The sequence below is a fragment of the Prionailurus viverrinus genome, chromosome A3 (assembly GCF_022837055.1).
Source record: "Prionailurus viverrinus isolate Anna chromosome A3, UM_Priviv_1.0, whole genome shotgun sequence".
Taxonomy (NCBI): Eukaryota; Metazoa; Chordata; class Mammalia; order Carnivora; family Felidae; genus Prionailurus; species Prionailurus viverrinus.
In genome coordinates this window covers 79,622,340-79,644,236 of record NC_062563.1, presented here as the reverse complement: position 1 = coordinate 79,644,236, position 21,897 = coordinate 79,622,340, and the positions used below count along the sequence as shown (strand labels likewise).

At 35.4% G+C, this 21,897-nt stretch overlaps 1 protein-coding gene across 5 annotated transcripts in view; it reads right to left on the bottom strand.

Annotated features, from left to right (window-relative positions):
- Nucleotides 1-3,341: 3,341 nt before the first annotated feature.
- The window catches only part of SANBR (SANT and BTB domain regulator of CSR), a 70,337-nt gene continuing 51,781 nt past the window's right edge, over nt 3,342-21,897 (bottom strand). For all 5 annotated transcript variants that reach the window (XM_047853012.1, XM_047853013.1, XM_047853015.1 and 2 more), the window contains 6 exons: nt 10,173-10,264; nt 9,246-9,274; nt 9,095-9,168; nt 8,184-8,272; nt 6,354-6,445; nt 3,342-5,209 (listed from right to left, as the gene is read on the bottom strand). In XM_047853012.1, coding sequence (XP_047708968.1) covers nt 5,173-5,209; nt 6,354-6,445; nt 8,184-8,272; nt 9,095-9,168; nt 9,246-9,274; nt 10,173-10,264 — 413 coding nt within the window. In that variant the 3' untranslated portion in view covers nt 3,342-5,172. The remainder of the gene's footprint in view (nt 5,210-6,353; nt 6,446-8,183; nt 8,273-9,094; nt 9,169-9,245; nt 9,275-10,172; nt 10,265-21,897) is intronic.

Here is a 21,897-nt window from a genome sequence, read left to right as displayed (position 1 = left end):
ATTTTTTAATGTTGACTTGTAAGTGTTCTTTAAATATTCTGGATATAAGTCCCTTATCACACATGCAGTTTGTAAATGTTTTCTCCCATTCTGTCCTCTCACTCTCTTATGTACAATGAATCACAAATGCTTTTAATTTTGATAAAGGGCAATTCATTTTTCCTTTTGTTGTTTGTGCTTTTAGTGTCATATCTAAGTATCCATTGCCAAATCCAAGGTTATGAAGATTTGCTTGTTTTATAGTTTTATAGTTTCAGTTCTTACATTTAGGTTTTTGATCCATTTGAATCAACTTTTTGTACATGGAAGGAAGTAAGGGTCCAACTTTATTCTTTTGCAGGAGGCTATCCAGTTGTCTCAGCACTATTTATAGAAAAGATTATTCTTTCCCAACTGAATGGTTTTAAAATGCTCTATTGTTGCAAATCAATTGTCCATAGACACATGTCGTTTATTTCTTGACTCTCAATTCAGTTCCATTGTTCTATGTATCTCTCCTTATGCTAGTACTACATGTCTTGATTACTGTACCTTTGTGTAAGATTTAAAATCAGAAAGTGTGGATCCTCTTTGTTCTTTTTAAAAATTGTTTTGGCTGTTCTGGATCCCTTGAGTTTCCACATGAATTTTAGGATTAGCATGTCAATTTCTACAAAAAGCCAGCTGAGATTCTGATACAAATTGTGGTAAATCTGTAGATCAAGTTGATGTATTAATATCTTAATAGTATTATGTCTTCTGATCCATGGGCATGGATAACTTTCCACTTATTTAGCTCTTTTTTTTAATTTCTTTCAATGATATTTCATAGTTTTCAGAGTATACTTTTCTTCAAAGAATTTTCACATTTATTTTTGTGTTTTATAAACTTATTTTTATTTTGCTGGAAAGGGAATTGTTTTCTTAATTTCATTTTCAGATTTTTCATTGCTAGTGTATAGAAATTGATTTTTGTATATTGATTTTATGTCCTAAAATCTTGCTGAACTCAATTATATGCTCTATTGATTTTTTAGTGGATTTCTTAGGATTTTCTACATATAAGATCATTTTTTCTGTGAATAGATGGGGAGTTTTACTTCCAATTTAGATGCAATTAATTTCATTTTCTGGCATGGCAGATTGCAAACCACCAAAAAATTTAAAATACCAAGTAATAATGTCAGATATGTACAGAAATAAACTATGATGATGTGATGAGAGTGACCTCGGTAACTAGTTTAGATTGAGCACATGGGAAATGTCTCCTGTGAGGAAATGACATGTAACCTAACATCTGATTATTAGGAAGAGCTTTCTACCTAGTGGGAACAGCTAACTGAAGAAACTGAAAGGTGAGAATGATCTTACTTTTTGAAGGAACAGGTAGGTTAATGTGAGGGGAATGTAGCAAGCAGGAGGGAAAAAGAGGTCAAGAGGCAACTTGGGGTTTGGTCATGTAAGACTTTGGAAACCTAAGCAATGGAGGTTGCATTTTAATCTAGGTTGGATGGGGTGTTACTGGTGTGTTAAGCAGGGAGTAATGTGATCTAATTCACATTTCAAAATCACCATAGTTGCTTTGTGAGTAACAGGTTGGAGTGGAAGTCAGAGAATTACTTAGGGGGCTATTGTGACACTTCGTGTAAAAGAGGTTAATGACTTGGCGTGGGGATAATGGAGATGGAGAGAAGCAAATGGATGTAGGGTATGTTTGGGACCTGTTGACGAATTGGATGTGAAGAAGTGAAGGAAAGAGAGGAAGAGGAATAATTGCTGAGTAGCTGGTTTGCGCCCTTGGGTGGGTGGTAGTGCCATTTACTGAACTGGGATGATTGGGCTTGAACAAGCAGGGAGTTGGGGGGTTGGTGTTGGGGAGATACAGCACATGTTCTCTTCTATGTTCAATTGGAGATACCTCTTGGTATTCCAAATACAAAGCCAAGTAGGCAGTTCGATAAACATGACTGGAATGATAGGCAGTGAGCTGTTTTCAGCCTGAAGGAGCTGCCATGAGGCAGGAGGCACTCCAGGAATGTTTTAAGCAATCCAAGGTAAAATTGTTTTAAGAAAGTGTTGGAATTTGCTGATAGGCCCGGATTCCAATCCTGGTTTGTGGGTTATTTCACCTCTCTATACTTTCTTCCCCACCTATAAAGTGGGATAACATCTGATTTGGGGGGTTTGCTGTGAGGCTAATGGAGATATGACATATCAGAGAGCTAGCACCATCCTCAGTATATATATTCAACAAATAGCAACTACTCTTCTATACCACCTACAGTTTGGTAAGAATTGGCCTTGTCATAGACAAATAATAAGAGTCAAACTAGCTACATTTTCTCAAGGAAAAACGCATCTTGGAAAGAGGGATGCTATAAGACTATGCTGTAGTTCTCACTCTCTATTCTTCAGTAAACCTCTTTGAAAACAGCATAGGTCACTACCAACATCAGGAAATAGTTTTCCTACATAGCTCTTCCTTCAAATGCTCTTTGTCTAAGTAATGCCAAGACCTTTAATATAATAAAGTAACACAAAATGCCATAACAACCACCAAAATATTAGGTGTCCCTTTTCTTTCTTGCACTAAACACACACACACACGCACACACACACACACATACACACACATCCTTAGTAATACAAATTATAGGAAGAAGGATATAAAACTCCCATCTTAAAGAATTTAAGGCTACTTTCCAAATATTAAAATAACAATGCAACAACAATAATAGTTAACATTTATGGAGGGTTTACTGTAAGTCAGAAAGTACTGTGCTAATTTTTTTAGATTAAGCCATTTAATCCTCCAACAATCCCATATGGGTGGGATTAATACTATCCCATCACCTTCCCCAACAGATTAGCTTTAAATCAGAGGGGGAGAGCTAGCCTATTTGAACTGAACTGGCTAGGTCCCAGTACCTCTTAACTAGGCGGTACGAAAAGGTGAGATTCATAATAGTTGGCTCAATGAATAGCTGAAGGAGACCTGAAGACTTAATTACAGATATTAGATGTGAAACGTAGTCTTTTTGTTTTTATATTAAATTTGCCCTTAGCAGATTAGCATAATAGGGCTTCAGCCTCAGCTTCCAAAGCAATTTAGCGTATCTCACAATATCTGGCTGAATGTTCTGAAAAGGGAGAATTACAAACATGGTGCAAGAGTGTGGAATAAGCACCCCTAACAGATAATCTTTCCTGCAATATTTTAGCCCCTAAATATTTTGCTGAATCTTTACCAGGATAAACTCACTCAAAACAATCTTAAAATTTATAAAATACACCTTGTAACAGAGCTAATTTTTCATGAAAACCTGTGCTCTAGGAGCCCATCCAGACTTTTCCTGAGAAGATGGAATGATTCAGATCAAGGGACTTTTCAAACCATTTTTGTCATTAACATTTATTTCAATTAAAGGAATGTAAATTCAGAATTAATGTAAGATAAAACCTTTTCAAAGTATTTGGTAAAGAAATACTATTAACAGTTTGATTAAAATGTTTGTGGTACCTGTGCTATGTATTACAGATGTTTATAAAATAAAAAGCCTATTCTGAAGAAAATCAAATTCTGATAAATTCTGGTTTGTAAAAAATCAATCCACTGGTACAGTCCTCCCAGGGGAAAAGCAACTTGCCTTTTTATCATCAGTTAAAAATCTAAAGAGCATACTTCTTTCAGTTGTGACCATCACAGCATTATATAACCTGTACAGGCCTAAATCCTTTTAATCAGAGAATACAGTAAAAGAAACAAGACTGTGGTATTTAACAGAGCTTATAGACCATGTACTATAAAACATTTTCTTTTGAAAATAAAAATTTTATAATCTATTTCAAAAACATCAAACAATTGAAAGATACATAAACTGGAACAAAATTTCCAAACATAAATTCAAAAACCTTGGAAAAGCCATACCTATAGCATCAAATAACATCTAGCTGCATTTACTAACTAAAATAGTCCCTAAAAATGATTTCTGTATGTGTTAACGGAGTTTAACACTTCAACATTTCAATGGAAACTGCCATTCTGTCACATTATCAAAATCTGTTCTCTAAATAATTTGAAGAAATTCCAATTATAAGACAATGGAGACTACAAATAGAAACAGTGAATTTTATAAGTTTTTCAAACGCCTATATGTGATTTCCAAACACATAATTTTTTATGCTTATAGTTTGGAACAAATTTTCCCTGAGCACTCTTTCTGCTTGGTTAGAAAAATTAAAACATGATCTATATAATAGAATTTAGCTTGATTTCTACTGAATGCACAGCATTTTTCACCCATCAAATGTATTTGGGAATGTTTCCTTCTAGACACTGCTAAAGTAGTAAGTAATTGTAACTGTTTAATGGGGCTATTCGAATGGCTTTAGAAACATGGCTGGGTTTTAGAACCCTGAGAACTGCACACTGGGTGTTTTATACAACTAAAATGATTTACTATCCTAAAACTATCAAGTTATTTTAATAAATTCAGAATGGCACTGGCTTCACAGAGGAAAAGGAATAATCAGTAATTCCAGCTCAGATAACCAATAGATAAGCATTAAAAACCGAAAGAAAAACAAGTTGGATGAACATTGTGCTTTCCATGGATTAATGCTGAAAAAAATTAACCCTCTTGCCCAACACAGGGAATACATCACACCTTGAAACTTTATTTAATATAGGCTTGAGACCTGTCATTCCTTAATATTCATGCAAACTTAAAATTAGCATCCCTGGGAGTTTCATTACACAGATTGCAGTTCTCAATGCTATCCCAAGAGTTACAGCTCAAAAGGCATACTATAATCAGTGCACATGCACAGTACCATCACCAGCTGTGTTCCCTTAATTTATTAAGGTCTTAAAAAGTCTTAGCTACTTGAGTTGAGGCCTCCTCTCTTTCAAATAAATAAAGGATAACAAATATTAGGAGTCTTAACTATGCAAATCTGTAAATACTAATTTTCTACATAGCATCACATTAAAAAAGTCAGATTTAAGAAGTTTCATATTTACAATTAGGTTTCAAAAGACCTAACTATACATTTCCCTTAGCATTATGATTTATGTGGTTTGCAAGAATAATAAATAAAACATTTATAAGTCATTGTTCTGAAGATCTTCAAGAAGTGAGCAATTTCAGATGTCCAGAGGTGTGTCTTCTTTTTAGTTGTAGTTAAGATGCTTTATGCAGGACGCCCTGGACCAAAACGGCTTTTAGACCTAGATTTTTTAAACAGAAAAAAAGGTCAGAGGTGCTTCTAAAACAGGAGGAAGTTGCTGCTGCTTTAGGTTCTGTTTGCTTGACAGTATCAGAGTTAAATGAAACTTCATGTAGCCCCACAATCCATTTTTAAAAACCTTTGGAGTGAGACATTTTGGAATTCAGATTTTTGTGGATGTGGGGGACAGAATATGGTACATATATTGTATATTATGGATTGGAGCAATGCCCTTTAACCAAACACATTAATACTTTTTCAGTGTAACATATGAACATTTAAATTAAGTGTGATAGGGGCGCCTGGGTGGTGCAGTCGGTTAAGCGTCCGACTTCAGCCAGGTCACAATCTCGCGGTCCGTGAGTTCGAGCCCCGCGTCAGGCTCTGGGCTGATGGCTCAGAGCCTGGAGCCTGCTTCCGATTCTGTGTCTCCCTCTCTCTCTGCCCCTCCCCCGTTCATGCTCTGTCTCTCTCTGTCCCAAAAATAAATAAAAACGTTGAGAAGAAAAAAAAAAATAAATTAATTAACTAAGTGTGATAAATAAAAACCATAAATAGCATCATAGTAGTTCAGCCAGGTTTGAGTTGCCACAAATGTACAAAAAAGTCTGGATGGTTTTCTGAGTTTTCTGGATTTCAGAACTGCTGATAAGGCATTTGGATCTGTAGTATTAATGATCCAATCTCAATAAGTGTTATAATTTAAAAGAAATTTTGTGATGTAAAATGACAGAGGACCCACAAGTTACTTTTTATTAAGAGAAATAAAATAAGGAACAGGAAAGACTTTAATGATTTATATAAAATAATATATAACCCATAAACAGTATAAAATTCTACTAATTCACAGTAGCAGTATAGTTTACATTCTTATCAGCAGGTGGCTCAGAACAGAAGTAATTCAGTAAACAGAAAACTTAAAAAAAAAACCCAAAACTATACTTTCATTAAATTTTATGCTTATGAGCTTTTTAAGTCTTAACTTGATGTTAAATTTTGGTTCTGACTAATGTCTCGATGATCTAATCTTTGAAACAAAACAAACCAAACTCCAATTAGTGCCTCTATTGTTCATGTCATTTTCCCTAAAAAAAGAAAATCACGTCAAAGCCAGTCGCATTCTGAATCTGTTTATGCTGCTTTACCTTGTGTTTTTTTCTGAGCTGCTTTGCCGGGCAGTGACTGGCACTGAGGCCTTAATTTGAGCTTCAAGTCTGGAATAAATACCTCCTGCAAACTGCAGAGTAAAGGGGCAAAATGAAGTTATTACTTTTATGGAATCAACAGAAGCTCTGTTTATTAAAATGGCATTACTTTTTAGCTTAGAAGTAATTTTATTTTGATCTTTAAAATTCAGGCTCTTTGAATTATAATTTATGTGAATAATTTTACATATAGTAAAAATTCACCCTTTTTAGCGTACAGTTCTGAGTTCTGAAAATGCATACAGTAGTGTAACCATTGTTACAAGGGAGAAATACATTTCCATCACCTCAAGAAAATCCCCTTGTGCCTCTCATAAGTCAACCCACGATCAGTTCCCGGCAACTCCTTATCTGTTTTATGTCCCTACAGTTTTGTATTTTTGAAAATATTACCTAAATTGAATCACACAGTCTGTGTAGCCTTTGAAATCTGGTTTCTTTCACTTAGCGTAATGTGTAGGAGATTCATTTATGTTACTGATGTATTAGTTCTTTCTTTTTTGTATGCACCACAGTTGGTTTATTCATTTACCAGGTGAAGGACATTTGGGTTGTTTCTAATTTTTGGCAGTTCTGAATAAAGCCAGTATAAACATGTATGAACTGATCTCTATGGTGAGTAAATGTTTAACTTTATAAGAAACTGACACACTGTTTTCCAAAGTGACCATTCCTTTTTGCATCCCTACCAGCTATAAATGAGAGTTTCAGTTGCTCTCTATCCTGACCAGCACTTTTTTCCCCTTCATTGTAGATATTTTAGTTGTTATATAGCAGTTATCTCACTGAGGTTTTAATTTACATTTCCCTAATGACTAAAGATGCTGAATCTTTTTATGTGCTTATTTACCATCTGTATCCCTTCTTTCATGAAGGGTCTGGTTAATCTTTTGCCCATTTAGTTTTATTGGATTATTTGATTATTGAGTTTTGAAAGTTCTTTATATATTTTGGACACCTCCTTTACCAGATAAGTGTTTTTACACATATTTTCTCATAGATTATGGCTTATCTTTTCATTTTCTTAGTAGTGTCTTTCAAAAAGACCATTGATATTCAAAAAGATCATTTTCTTAGTAGTGTCTTTCAAAAAGACCATTGACAAAGTCTGATTTGTCAATTTTTTCTTTCACAGATCATGCTTTTGGTGTCACAGCTAAGAAATATTTGCCTAACCAAGGTCACAATGATTTTAGAATTTTTGACACTGTATATTAATGATATTGAAATTAAAATTAAAAAAGAAAGATTTTATAAGTTTTATAGGGAAGTAAATTTTTAAATAAAAGAATTAGGGCAAGAGTTTTTGTGAATACATAATACCAATACTAATGTTAATATACAGTGTTATGACTAATACATAGTTTTAGTAAGAACACAGGTATTTCCAGGCATCATTTTCAGCAAGATTACATCTTATTTTAGAAATAACATCTAAGCACTGCCTACAGAGTTGACTGAAATCAGCAACTTCCAAAAAGTCACCCTCTGGATAGTCAGCAATGCACAGCTAATCTACTCGTGGTGTGACATTACACTTTCAGCAATAACCTACCTTATTATGTGTGTTATAGAGGACTTATGGACCACGGGTGATACGAAGGTGGACAACGTTTATGTGAGTGAACTGGTACAGAATATAAAAATATATTAAAATATTTACATTAGTTTTTAGAAATTCTGCCTAAAACATCTTTATATTACTCATGATGAAAATAAAGTAGGAAGGCATATCTATGCAAGCACAGTGCCCTAGCACATAATTCTTACTTCTTTTGCTTCCTTTGACTTGACACGGTCCAGATCACCCAATCTCATCTTTATTAGGTGCCCTGTAATTTCGGACATCCGCCGCTGATCTGGAGGTAAAATATAATAAACCTAACTTTTTATGGGGATGATTTATAACTTCTGTTTCTTAAAGAACACACACTTCAATTATCATGAATTTATGAAAATACCATTAGATACTATTTTACAGACATCTACACATATTTATCTTTGAAGAACTTTAGGCAGCAAGTGGCAAAATGGCTTATACATAGGTAATTGTGCTGTTTTTAAAAACAATTTGACAATAAATTTCATATATTAAAAAAATAAAAAAATAAAAAATAAAAAAAGATTAAAAACAGACCTATTGGTTACATGTTATAATAAATAGTGAAGAACAAAAAAAACCCCACTTGTAAATGAACCTAAAATATGATGTGCAAGTAATGGGCAAAAGTCAGTCTGAGACCTCCAAACCACAGGTGCATAAAACAACACATTATCTACTGGGGTTGTCTACTAATACAACTCTGGTTGATTCCTAAGGGAATGTGCAAATTCTGGGCTTTATTCCAGTTGGAACTTTTAACGCTATTCAGCATACTGCATAAAATGAAAGATTCCTGGGGCCCCTGGGTGTCTCAGTCGGTTGAGCGTCCGACTTAGGCTCAGGTCATGATCTCACAGCTCGTGAGCTTGAGTTCCGTGTCAGGCTCTGTGCTGACAGCTCGGAGCCTGGAGCCTGCTTCAGATTCTGTGCCTCCCTCTCTCTCTGCCCCAACCCACTCGCATTCTGTCTCTGTCTCAAAAATAAATAAACATTTAAAAAAAAAATTTTTTTTAAATGAAAGATTCCTATCACTGTTATTTATACCTAATCTGTACGTTACCTAAATATCAAAACTTACCATCTTCCCTTTGTGCATCCTGGTTGAATCTCAAGGATCTTGTGGCATCCCATTTATTCTTCTGCATACTCACGCTATTAGAAAATTTAAACAAAAATCAGCACTGATGCTTTAAGAGTGAATATCTGATGGATTAAGGAGCAATACTCACATGAAAGGAGACACATCTCTAGAAGTTGACTAAAAAAAAGTAGATAACATTAAGGTCCAATTAGAACATATTTACTGATTAGTGTTACAGTTTAAAATAAAAAGCAGCCTAATTTATTGAGTTCAAGACATCGTACCAAAAGCATCACAAGTATTATTTCATTTAAACCTTGCAACAACCACACGAGACAGCAGCTGTAATTATCTCTATAATAAAACAGGCTCAGAGAAGTTAAAGAACTTGTCCAAAGAGATATAGACCTAAATTTGAACCCAGTTTTATCTGTCTGACCTGGAAGCCCCAGCTTATACAATCTTTTAGAATTCATCCATTTGTGTGCTTGCAGCACTTGGCACGCAGATGAACGTACAACCTGCCCAATATAATTGTGTGGAACTTGTCTCAACCCAGCCTTCATACATTTTTGGAATCTATGATTTCTCTTTTAGTCAAATATGGTTATTATTGTCCTCTTAATCCTACCTGGCTTTCAAAGGCATGTGAAATAAGAATTATTTTAAAAGCTCATAAAATACAATTTATTTAAAAATTATAAAGTCTACTTATTTATCTCATTTCAAAGTTTTTTGAACAAGTACTACTGGTTCCAGATTCAAAAGTTACAAACAGCACATATAGTGAAAAGTCTCTGTCTCCCATTCACTTCCCTTTAGAGGCAACATTTTATGCATATATAAGGAAAGATATATAGATTCCTCTATCTATTCTATACTATGCATACTTTTTCTCACCTATCAATATATCTTAGAGATCTTTAATCTGTTTATGTGGAACTTCTTTGTTTGTTGCTATATCTCTAGCATTCCACTGTATGTTCTTAACTCTTCTTCAGATTTTTCTTGGCTATATTTGCCTGCTTATTTCTCAATATGAACTTTAGAACAGTAATAGATAATTTAGAGTTACCTTCTCTAACACCTTTTCTTTCTTCTGACCACAAGGTGAAGACATCTGCTTTTTTGGTTGTTTTGTGAACTTCTTTGGCTTTTCCTTTTTCCCTGACAAAAGAAAGTCAATGTTATGAGCATAAGTTTCACATGCTTCTCCAATGCACTTATTACTTACTTCCAAACAATAAAACCATTTTGTAAAAAAGACATGTTTCTTAAAACTAACAAATTACCTCTAAATAAAATATAAATATATTGAGAAGTTGAATGTACTTTATAGGGGTTAGTTTTAATTACTTTTCTTCTTTCTACTTGGTGAAAACCTTAAGGAGAAAAAAATCAGGGCAATAATTTCAAAATCCTAGTGAAATTAAATGTTGAAAATGTTGGGGGTTGGGGCGCCTGGGTGGCTCAGTCACTTGAGCGTCCGACTTCGGCTCAGGTCATGATCTCGCAGTCTGTGAGTATGAGTTCGAGTCCCGTGTCGGGCTCTGTGCTGACAGCTCAGAGCCTGGAGCCTGTTTCAGATTCTGTGTCTCCCTCTCTCTCTGCCCCTCCCCTGCTCATGCTCTGTCTCTCTGTCAAAGATAAATAAACATTAAAAAATTAAAAAAAAAAAAAAAGAAAATGTTGGGGGAAACTATATGTATTTCTCTGAATCTAATTTGATAGTGGTTTTAACACCTAATTCCAAATTTTTATATACCAAAACAACAACAACAACAACAACAACAACAACAACACCACCATAACCCAAAAAAACACAGTTTGGGAATGGGAGGAATGAAGAACTCACAAAAAAGCTTTAAAATGTCTTTGCTTGGGTGGGTGGGAAGGGGCTATTTGGGTAAAAATGGAGGTAGGACAAATGATTTTGGGAGGAAGCAGATTTGGGACAAATTGTATTCTGAACTAGTGCTTTGCTACAATCAATATTCTGAATTTATTCTGGCTGACAGTGTAGAGGACAAAGGAAAGGAAAAGAAAAGAAGGAGGGGAAAGATGCGTTTCTCTAAAATCAATGTTGGAAGGCAAGGCGAGTACATCAGATCACTGTTTCCCAAACATCAAAAAGACACGATAGGGTGAGATTAGAGTGTGACGACAAGTTCCTTCTAAAGAAAAGAATGGTAGAAACAGAGCAAAAATACTATAGACAACCAAATGTAAGTACTGGCAAATAATCAAAGGGAGGTAGAAAGTTGAGTGTTTACATTTAAAGGATGCATGAGGTGGGGAGGTAGGGGAGGGATTGAGTGAAACAGGTAATCGGGTTAAAAGAGTACACTATCATGATGATATGCTTATCACAATGAGCACTGAGTAATCTATAGAATTGTTGAATCACTGTATTGTACACCTGAAACTAATAAAACACTCTATGTTAACTATATTGGAATTAAAATTAAAAACTTAAAAAAAAAGATGCAAGAAGTAAGAATTGTGAGTTTATGGCTTTCTGCCTGAGGGCACTTTTCTCAATATCCCCAGCTAAGGTAGGAAAATTACAGCCTTATGAGCTCCAGGGAAAAGATGATACAATTGAAAGAAAGAGAAGCTGGAAATTTAAAGGTGAAATTTTAGAAGAAAGTCACAGAAGACTGGAGATCTAAAATGTGACTATAAACTCTGCCCAAATGATTGTTAAACTATGAAAGTGTACAGGAGACCCTAGGAGATCCAGCTAAGCAGGCAAGCAGAAAGATACTTGCAAGACAGAATTGCTCTTGAAGAGAAGTGAGACTTTCTTGTGCCTTTGACTTGATGATTTCCCAAACTTCATTGAGCTCAAGCTTCTGAAAGCAGGAGCCCTACTTAGGACTAGAAAACAACTAGCAATCGAGAGGGAACCCATAAAGCAAGGTGAAGCTAAGCAGGTAAGCCCCCAAATCTGAATATAAAGTCTGTCCAAAATCTTGCCTGAATACTAAACTACACAGGCTGGTATGACCCTGGGGGTCAGGCTAAAACAGTAGCTTAGCAGCCAAGAAAAACCCATGTAGAGACAGCATTTACTACATACCATGAGGCAGACAGATTTTGCAGTTTGGGTCAGGCAAGTTAACTGCCTACTAGAACAAAAAAACCCAACAATTCTAAGAACAAAAACATTTCAGAACTGCACAAAGATAACCTACCAAAAGTTATAAGATGAAGAAACTAAAAAATGTGAACTACTCAGAAAAGAAACAGTAAACAGAAACTGATTCTGAGAGAACCTACATACTGGATTAAAGCAGACAATGTGATTTTGGGATGCCTGGGTGGCTCAGTTGATTAAGCATCCAACTTCGGCTCAGGTCATGATCTCACGGTTGGTGGTTCCAGCACCGTTTTGGGCTCTGTGCTGATAGCTCGAAGCCTGGAAACTGCTTCAGATTCTGTGTCCTCCTCTCTCTTGCCCCTCCCCCACTCACTCTGTCTCACTTTCTCAAGAATAAACATTAAAAAAAAAAAAGCAGACAATGATTTCAAAGCAACTAGTATAAGTATGTTCAAAGGGAAAATGGTGTTACTGAATAAACACATAGGAAATCTCAACAAAGATATGGAAACTATAAAGAAGAACCACGTGGAAATTCTAGAACTAAAAAGCACAATAATTGAAATATTTAGTAGATGGGCTCAAGAAAAAGACTGAAATGGTAGAAGAATATACCAGTGAAATGGAAGTTAAGCATTAGAAATGATCCAATCCAGGGGCGCCTGGGTGGCTCAGTCGGTTAAGCATCTGACGATTTCCACTCAGGACATGATCTCACAGTTTGCAGGTTTGAGCCACATGTCAGGCTCTATGCTGGCAGTGCAGAGCCTGCTTGAGATTTTCTCTCTCTCCATCCCTCTCTCTCTCCGCCCCTCCCATGCTCTCTCTTTCTCAAAATAAATAAAACTAAAAAAAAAAAAAAAAAAAAAAAGAAAGGAAAAGAAAAGAAATTATTCCATCCAAAAAAATAAAGAGTGAAGAAAAAGAAACAAAACTTCAGAAGCCTGTGGGGCAATATCAAAAGGTCCAACATACATGTACTGGAGTTCCGGAAGGTAAATGAGAGAAAGGGACAGAAGAAACACTTAAAAGAATAATCATTGCAAGCTCCCCAAATTTTGTTTAAAACATTAATTTACAGATCCCAGAAGCTCAACAAATACCAAGTAAGATAACCACACCTAGGCATATCATAGTCAGGCTTCTGAAAGTAAAAAATAAAATCGTGAAAGAAGCAAGATAAAAAGGGCGCATTACATCCAGGGGAATAATTATATCAATGGCTAACTTCTCATCAGAAATAATGGAGGCTAGAAGACACTGGAATGGGAGATACAAACCGTTAAAAGAAAAAAATAATTGTTAAACAAGAATTCTATATTGGAGAAACTGTACTTAGAAATCAAAGTGAGGGGCACCTGGATGGCTCAGTTGGTAGAAAGTGTGACTCTTGATCTCGGGGTTGTGGTTGGGGCCCCACGTTGGGTGTAGAAATTACTTAAGAATACAATCTTTAAAAAAAAAAGGGAAATAAAGAGATTTTCAGGTAAGTAAAAATGAAAGAATTTATTGCTAGTATGCCTACACTATAGGAAATAATGAAAGTTCTTCAGAATGAAAGAAAACAACATTGCATGACAATTACTCAGATATAAAAAAATAGTAAATATGTAAATATAAAAGACTAAATGTATATATATTTTATTTTGCCCCTCTACATTCTTTGAATGACATAGAACTGTTTAAAGCAAAAATTGTAACACATAATGTAATTCTGTATAATTTATAAAGATAAGTAACAATGGCACAAAGAAGGACAAACTAAGGAAACTATCTTACTTTAGGGTTATATTTTACCTAAAGTGATTCTTACTAGCTTTAAGTAGACTGTGATAGGTTAAAGATGGTGTTGTAATCTTTAGAACAATAAAATGCAAAGAAATACAACTAAAAAGCCAGTAAAATAATTAGAATGATATACTAAATTTATTTTCTTAGCACAAAAAAAGCAAGAAAGGCGAAATAAGAGAAACAAAACATCTGAAATAATTAGAAAATGAATAGCAAAATGGCAGAACTAATGCACCCACATCATTAAACACATTAAATATAAATAGAATACATACTCCAATCAAAAGGCAAACTGTCAAACTGGATAAAAAAGCAGTTTTCAACAACATGCTATCTACAAGATATACACTTTAAGTCAGAAACACAAAGAGGTTAAAAAGAAAAGGATAGCAAGAAGATATGCCATTCAAACAGTAAACAAATCTAGAGTGATAATATGAGTACCAAACAGACTTCAAGACAGTTTTGCTACAGACAAAGAGGAATATATCATAATGATAAAAGAGTCAATACACTATATATGTATGCCTAATCATAAAGCTGTAATGTACACAAAATAAACTAGTAGACTTAAAAGGAAAAATACATATATTAACAATCATAGCTGGAGATTTCAACAACTTCTTTTACTAATCAGTGGAACAAGAAGTTAGAAATAAGCAGTCAGAAAAAGAGCACAACTATAGAAGCTTTGCAACAGATAACCAAAACAACTTAACATTTATAGACTACACCAACAACAGATTTCACATTCTTTTCATGCACATGTGGAACATGTATCAATAAAATTTAAGGGATGAAACAACATAGAGTATGTTCTCTGACCATGATGGGATTAAGTTAGAAACCTATAACTGAAAATACCCAGACAATCTGAAAATATTTGCAAATTAAACAACATACTACCAAATAACACGTGTCAAACAAAAACAAAATCATAATGGGAATTAGAAAATATTCTGTACTGATTATAAATGGAAACAAGACATAACAAAGCCTGTGGGAAATAGTTAAAGTGGTGTTTAGAGCAAATCTTATAGCTTTAAATGCTTGTATTAGAAAAGAAGAAAAGTAAAAAAAACCAACAAGTTTCTACCTTAAGAAGTTAAAAAAGAAATAAAGGAAATTAAGTTCAAAATAATTACAAGGTGGCACAAAAACAGACACATAGACCAATGGAATAGAATAGAACCCCAGAACTAGACCCACAAACGTATGGCCAACTCATCTTTGACAAAGCAGGAGAGAACATCCAATGGAAAAAAGACAGTCTCTGTAACAAATGGTGCTGGGAGAACTGGACAGCAACATGCAGAAGGTTGAAACTAGACCACTTTCTTACACCATTCACAAAAACAAACTCAAAATGGATAAAGGACCTGAATGTGAGACAGGAAACCATCAAAACCCTAGAGGAGAAAGCAGGAAAAGACCTCTCTGACCTCAGTCGTAGCAATTTCTTACTTGACACATCCCCAAAGGCAAGGGAATTAAAAGCAAAAATGAACTACTGGGACCTTATGAAGATAAAAAGCTTCTGCACAGCAAAACTAAAAGGCAACCAACGAAATGGGAAAAGGTATTTGCAAATGACATATCGGACAAAGGGTTAGTATCCAAAATCTATAAAGAGCTCACCAAACTCCACACCCGAAAAACAAATAACCCAGTGAAGAAATGGGCAGAAAACATGAATAGACACTTCTCTAAAGAAGACATCCGGATGGCCAACAGGCACATGAAAAGATGCTCAATGTCGGTCCTCATCAGGGAAATACAAATCAAAGCCACACTCAGGTATCACCTCACGCCAGTCAGAGTGGCCAAAATGAACAAATCAGGAGACTATAGATGCTGGAGAGGATGTGGAGAAATGGGAACCCTCTTGCACTTTTGGTGGGAATGCAGATTGGTGCAGCCGCTCTGGAAAACAGTGTGGAGGTTCCTCAAAAAATTAAAAATAGACCTACCCTATGACCCAGCAATAGCACTGCTAGGAATTTACCCAAGGGATACAGGAGTGCTGATGCATAGGGGCACTTGTACCCCAATGTTTATAGCAGCCCTCTCAACAATAGCCAAATTATGGAAAGAGCCTAAATGTCCATCAACTGATGAATGGATAAAGAAATTGTGGTTTATATACACAATGGAATACTACGTGGCAATGAGAAAGAATGAAATATGGCCCTTTGTAGCAACGTGGATGGAACTGGAGAGTGTGATGCTAAGTGAAATAAGCCATACAGAGAAATACAGATACCATATGTTTTCACTCTTATGTGGATCCTGAGAAACTTAACAGAAACCCATGGGGGAGGGGAAGGAAAAAAAAAAAAAAAGAGGTTAGAGTGGGAGAGAGCCAAAGCATAAGAGACTCTTAAAAACTGAGAACAAACTGAGGGTTGATGGGGGGTGGGAGAGAGGGGAGGGTGGGTGATGGGTATTGAGGAGGGCACCTTTTGGGATGAGCACTGGGTGTAGTATGGAAACCAATTTGACAATAAACTTCATATACTGAAACAAAACAAAACAAAACAAAACAAAACAAAACAATTACAAGGAAGGAAATGCTAAATATAAGAGTGACAACCAATGAAATACAAAATTGACAAACCATAGAGAAAAATCAATAAAATCAAAAGGTGATTCCTTGAAAAGATCAGTAAAATAAACCTCTAGCTAAACTGTTCAAGAAAAAAGTGATAAAACACAAATTACCAATTATCAGGATTGAAAGAGGGACATCACTACAGATCTTTTAGACAGAAAAGGATAAGAAAATATTGTAAGCAACTTTATGCCAATAAATTTGACAACCTGGATAAAAATGGAGAAATTCCTTGAAAGACACAAGTTATCAGATTCAAGAAGAAATAGAAAACCTGAATAGCACTACATTGAAGGTAATAAATTCATAATTAATTAAACACCTTCCCCAAAAGAAAACTGTAGGCCCAGATGACTCCACTGATGAATTTTATCATACATTTGAGGGACAAATCATACAAACACTACACAAGTTCTTTCAGAAAAGTGAGGAGAACACTTTCCAACTCATTTTATAAGATTAGTATTATCCTAATAACCAAACTTAAAGACGATGTCATAGGAAACTAAAAACAAAAAACTAATATCACTCATAAACACAAACAATCCTTAACAAAATATTAGCAAGTCAAATACATTAATATATAAAAAGAAAAATACTTCATGACCAAGTGGAGTTTACCCTAGAAGATTGGCATAACACTTGAAAAACCGATTTCAATTTCTCATACTGGTAATATGGAGAAAACCTGTATCATCTCAATAGATGGGGAAAAAACATTTAACAAAATTCAACACCCATTCACCATAATAATTCAACAACTTAGAAACAGAAAAGAACTTCCTCAACCTGAGAAAGGGCATTTATGAGAAACCAACCACTAACATTTTATACTTAATGGTTAAAGAATGAATGCTTTCCCCTTAAGATAGGGAGCAAGGTAAGGACATGTGTTCTTACAGACACTTCTAGTCAATATGAGGCCCTAATGAGTGCAAAAAAGCAAGACAAAGAAATAAAAAGCATACACACTGGAAAGGAATCTAATAAGCAAAGAAAAATTATGTGAAATTAGCAAGGGCACAAGAAACAAGGTCAACTGTAACAACTGAAAAGTTGGAAAAATTTAAAAAACCTACTTCCATTTATAACAGCATTTAAAAAAGCACTTAGGAATAAATTGAACAAAAGATGTTCAATATCTGCATACTGAAACTATAAAACATTGTTGAGAGACATTAGAGAACTAAATAAATGGAAAGATATTTTGTATTCATGGATTGGAAGACTTGCCATTGTTAAAAAAAAAAAAAGCAATTCTCTCCAAATTGATATATGATTCAACACAATCCTAATGAAAGTTCCAGCAGTTTTTTTGTAGACGTAGTTACCTTTGTTCTAAAATGGACAGGAAATGCAAAGCACTTAGAAATACAAAAATAATCTAAAAATAAAAGAACAATTTTGAAGAACTCACATCACCAGATTTCAGGAATCACTAAAAGCTACAAAAATTAAGACCATGTGGTACTCATACACTGATGTAAATAAAGGATACATAAAAATCAATGGAAGAAAACAAAGAGTTTAAAAATAGATCCACATGTAAATGATCAGTTGATTTTTTAACAAAAGTGTCAAGGTAATCCAATGGGGAAAGAACATTCTTTTCAACAAATGGTTCTGGAAAAATTGGCTATGCCTATAGGAAAACAAAGGGAAGCTCGACCCTTAACTTATACAATACACAAAAATTAACCTGGAAGAGATCATAGAATTAAATACAAAAGCTAAAATCATACAATTTCTAGAAGAAAACAGCAGAAAATCTTTGTGACCTTGGGGTAAACAAAGATTTCTTAGTTATTAAAGTATGAAACATAAAAGAGACACAAAAACATTAGAGTTCATGAAATTAAAATCTTTTGCTCTTCAAAAGACATCATTTTTTAAAAATTTATTTGAGAGACAGAGTGTGTGCACACGCGCAGGAAAGGAATACAAGAAAAGGGAGAGAGAGCGCCTGGGTGGCTCAGTTGGTTAAGTGTCTGACTTCAGCTCAGGTCCTGATCTCACAGTTCGTGGGTTCAAGCCCCGTGTCGGGCTCTGTGCTGACAGCTCAGAGCATGGAGCCTGCTCTCTGCCCCTCCCCTACTTGTACTCTCTCTCAAAAATGAATAAACATTTTTTAAAAAATTAAAAAAAAAAAAAAAAAGAACTGCTTGAAAATTCCCAAGCAGGCTCCATGCTGTTCTATTCCATGACTGTGAGATCATCCCATGATCTCACGTTGGGCTCCCAGAATCCTGAGATCAGGACTTAAGCCAATACCAACAGTTGGACACTTAACCAACTAAGTGCCCCAGGTGCCCCCAAAAGACATCATTAATAAAATTAAAATGCAAGCCACAAACTAGGGGCAAATATTTGCAAAACATATGAACTTGTATCCAAAAATATATAAGGAATGCTTGTAATTCAATAATGAGGCAAACAATCCAACTGAAAAACAGGTAAAAGATCATTTAAACAGATACTTCATGAAAAAGATATATAAATGGCCAGGGAGCACATGAGAAGATGCCCAGAATTATATACCTACACTAGAATGGCTAAAGTTAAAAAAAAAAAAAGTAACAATAATACCAAATATTGGTAGAAACATATAGCAACTGAATTCATACATTGCTGGTAGAACGCAAAATGGTAGTCACTTTGCAAAACAGTCTGGCAGTTTCTTTCAAAGTTAAACGTTAACACTTACCATATGACCCAGCAATTCCACTCCTAGGTATCTACCCAAGAAAAATGAAAACATATGTCCACACGGTCTTGTATGCAAACGTTCACGGCAGCATTATTTGTTAATAGCCAAGAACGGAATCAACCCAAATGTCCATGAAATGGTGAATGGATACACAAATTATGATATACTCACACAATGGAATACTTCTGTGAAATAAAAAGAAACAAACTACTGATACACACAACAATATGGACGAATCTCAAAAACATCATACTAAGTGAAAGAAGCTACACACACAAAACACTACTCAGGATTCCACTCACATGAGACCTTAGAGGAGTATAAACGGGCAGGAGATAACTTTTTGGAGTGATGTTCTAGGTCTTGATTTTGGTGGTGATTACCCAATTGTATGCTAAAACTCAATATATACACTAAAAATGGGTGAATTTTATTACATATAAATTCTACCTCAATCAACTGTAGGTAAAAAAGCCCACACAAAACACAGCAGCCTTTTCTTCTTGACTAATTATAATTTAAAAGTAATTGATAAAGGACTAGTTTTTAATAAGAGGATTGAACACATAAAGAAAAATTACGTGAAAGTTGGAAAAAAGACAAAGGGAAGGTTGCATGTCCTTTTAGTGTCATATTGGAGGACTGTTTAAAAGACCTGTGTAAAATCAAAGCCACACTGAGATACCACCTCACACCTGTCAGAGTGGCTAAAATGAACAACTCAGGAAACTACAGATGCTGGTGAGGATGCGGAGAAACAGGAACCCTCTTGCACTGTTTGTGGGAATGCAAACTGGTGCAGCTGCTCTGGAAAACAGTGTGGAGGTTCCTCAAAAAATTAAAAATAGATCTACCCTATGTCTCAGCAATAGCACTACTAGGAATTTACCCAAGGGATACAGGAGTGCTGATGCATAGGGGCACATGTACCCCAATGTTTGCAGCGGCACTTTCAACAATAGCCAAATTATGGAAAGAGCCTAAATGTCCATCAACTGATAAATGAATAAAGAAGATGTGGTTTATATATACAATGGAATACTACTTGTCAATGAGAAAGAATGAAATCATGCCATTTGCAGCAACATGGATGGAACTGGAAGGTATTATGCTGAGTGAAATAAGTCAGTCAGAGGACAGATATCAATGTTTTCACTCATATGTGGATCTTGAGAAACTTAACAGAAGACCATAGGGGAAGGGAAGGGGAAAAAAACAGTTACAGAGAGGGAAGGAGGCAAACCACAAGAGACTCTTAAATACAGAGAAGAAACTGAGGGTGGAGGGGGTGGAGGGGGTGGAAGGGGTTGGAGGGGGTGGAGGGGGTGGAGGGGAGGGAAAATGGGGGACGGCCATTGAGGAGGTGATATACTCACACAATGGGTGATACACTCACACAATGGAATATTGTAATATTGCAATAGTGTAATATTGCACTTGTTGGGATGAGCACTGGGTGTTGTATGTAAGCTAATTTGACAATAATTATATTAAAAAAAAAAAGGCCCATGTAAGAATTACTTAATTCTCAAAGAAAATGTCCTTGTGTCTTTCCTATTTACTGTTATTGAAGGCCCAGAGGACATGAAGTCTTAGGTTAACTTGCAGATTTTTGTGTCTAACAGAAATGCAAATGATTCTTTTTTAGAAGGAAAGATAACCTCAAAGGTTATCAGTTACTGCCTAGTAGAACATCAATCAGTTTTGCCGCTAACTTGCAATCCTTTTTAACATTCTTTTTCAAGTGTCTATAAATACCCAAGCCTTCAAATGTTCTCTGAACCAACTTTGGCTGTTTCTCTCACTAATGAGTTGAAAAATGTTGACACAAGTTCATTCTGTAGTTGTATAAAATCATGTTTTTAGTTTTTTAAAAATCATACTCTGGTGCTTCATTTGAGGTCACTTCAAAAAATTTTTTTTTGTTATTATGTTTATTTTTTGAGAGAGAGACAGACAGACAGAGCGTGAATGGGGGAGGGGCAGACAGAGAGGGAGACACAGATTCTGAAGCAGGCTCCAGGCTCTGAGCTGTCAGCACAAAGCCTGATGTGGGGCTCGAACAGTGTCACTTCAAATCATCTCTGGTACACTGATATAAGTCATACATTTTGAGAAACCCCTTAGGTTACACTTGAAATGAAAACTTGGAGGATTATTTCTCAGTACACTGCACTTTTTTTTTTTTTTTTTTTAAATTTTTTTTCAACGTTTTTTATTTATTTTTGGGACAGAGAGAGACAGAGCATGAACGGGGGAGGGGCAGAGAGAGAGGGAGACACAGAATTGGAAACAGGCTCCAGGCTCTGAGCCATCAGCCCAGAGCCCGACGCGGGGCTCGAACTCACGGACCGCGAGATCGTGACCTGGCTGAAGTCGGACGCTTAACCGACTAAGCCACCCAGGCGCCCCTACACTGCACTTTTTAAATAACTTTGTGATTATTCTGTGTTAGTGCCAGGGTTAGAGAATCTTGATGAAGCCTCCTTTATTTATTTTTTTTCCATGTTGTAACCTACCATGTAGACTTACAAAGCTAATTCATCATCCCTTGCATTAGAGCCTTTAGAATGCAACCCCTTCATAAA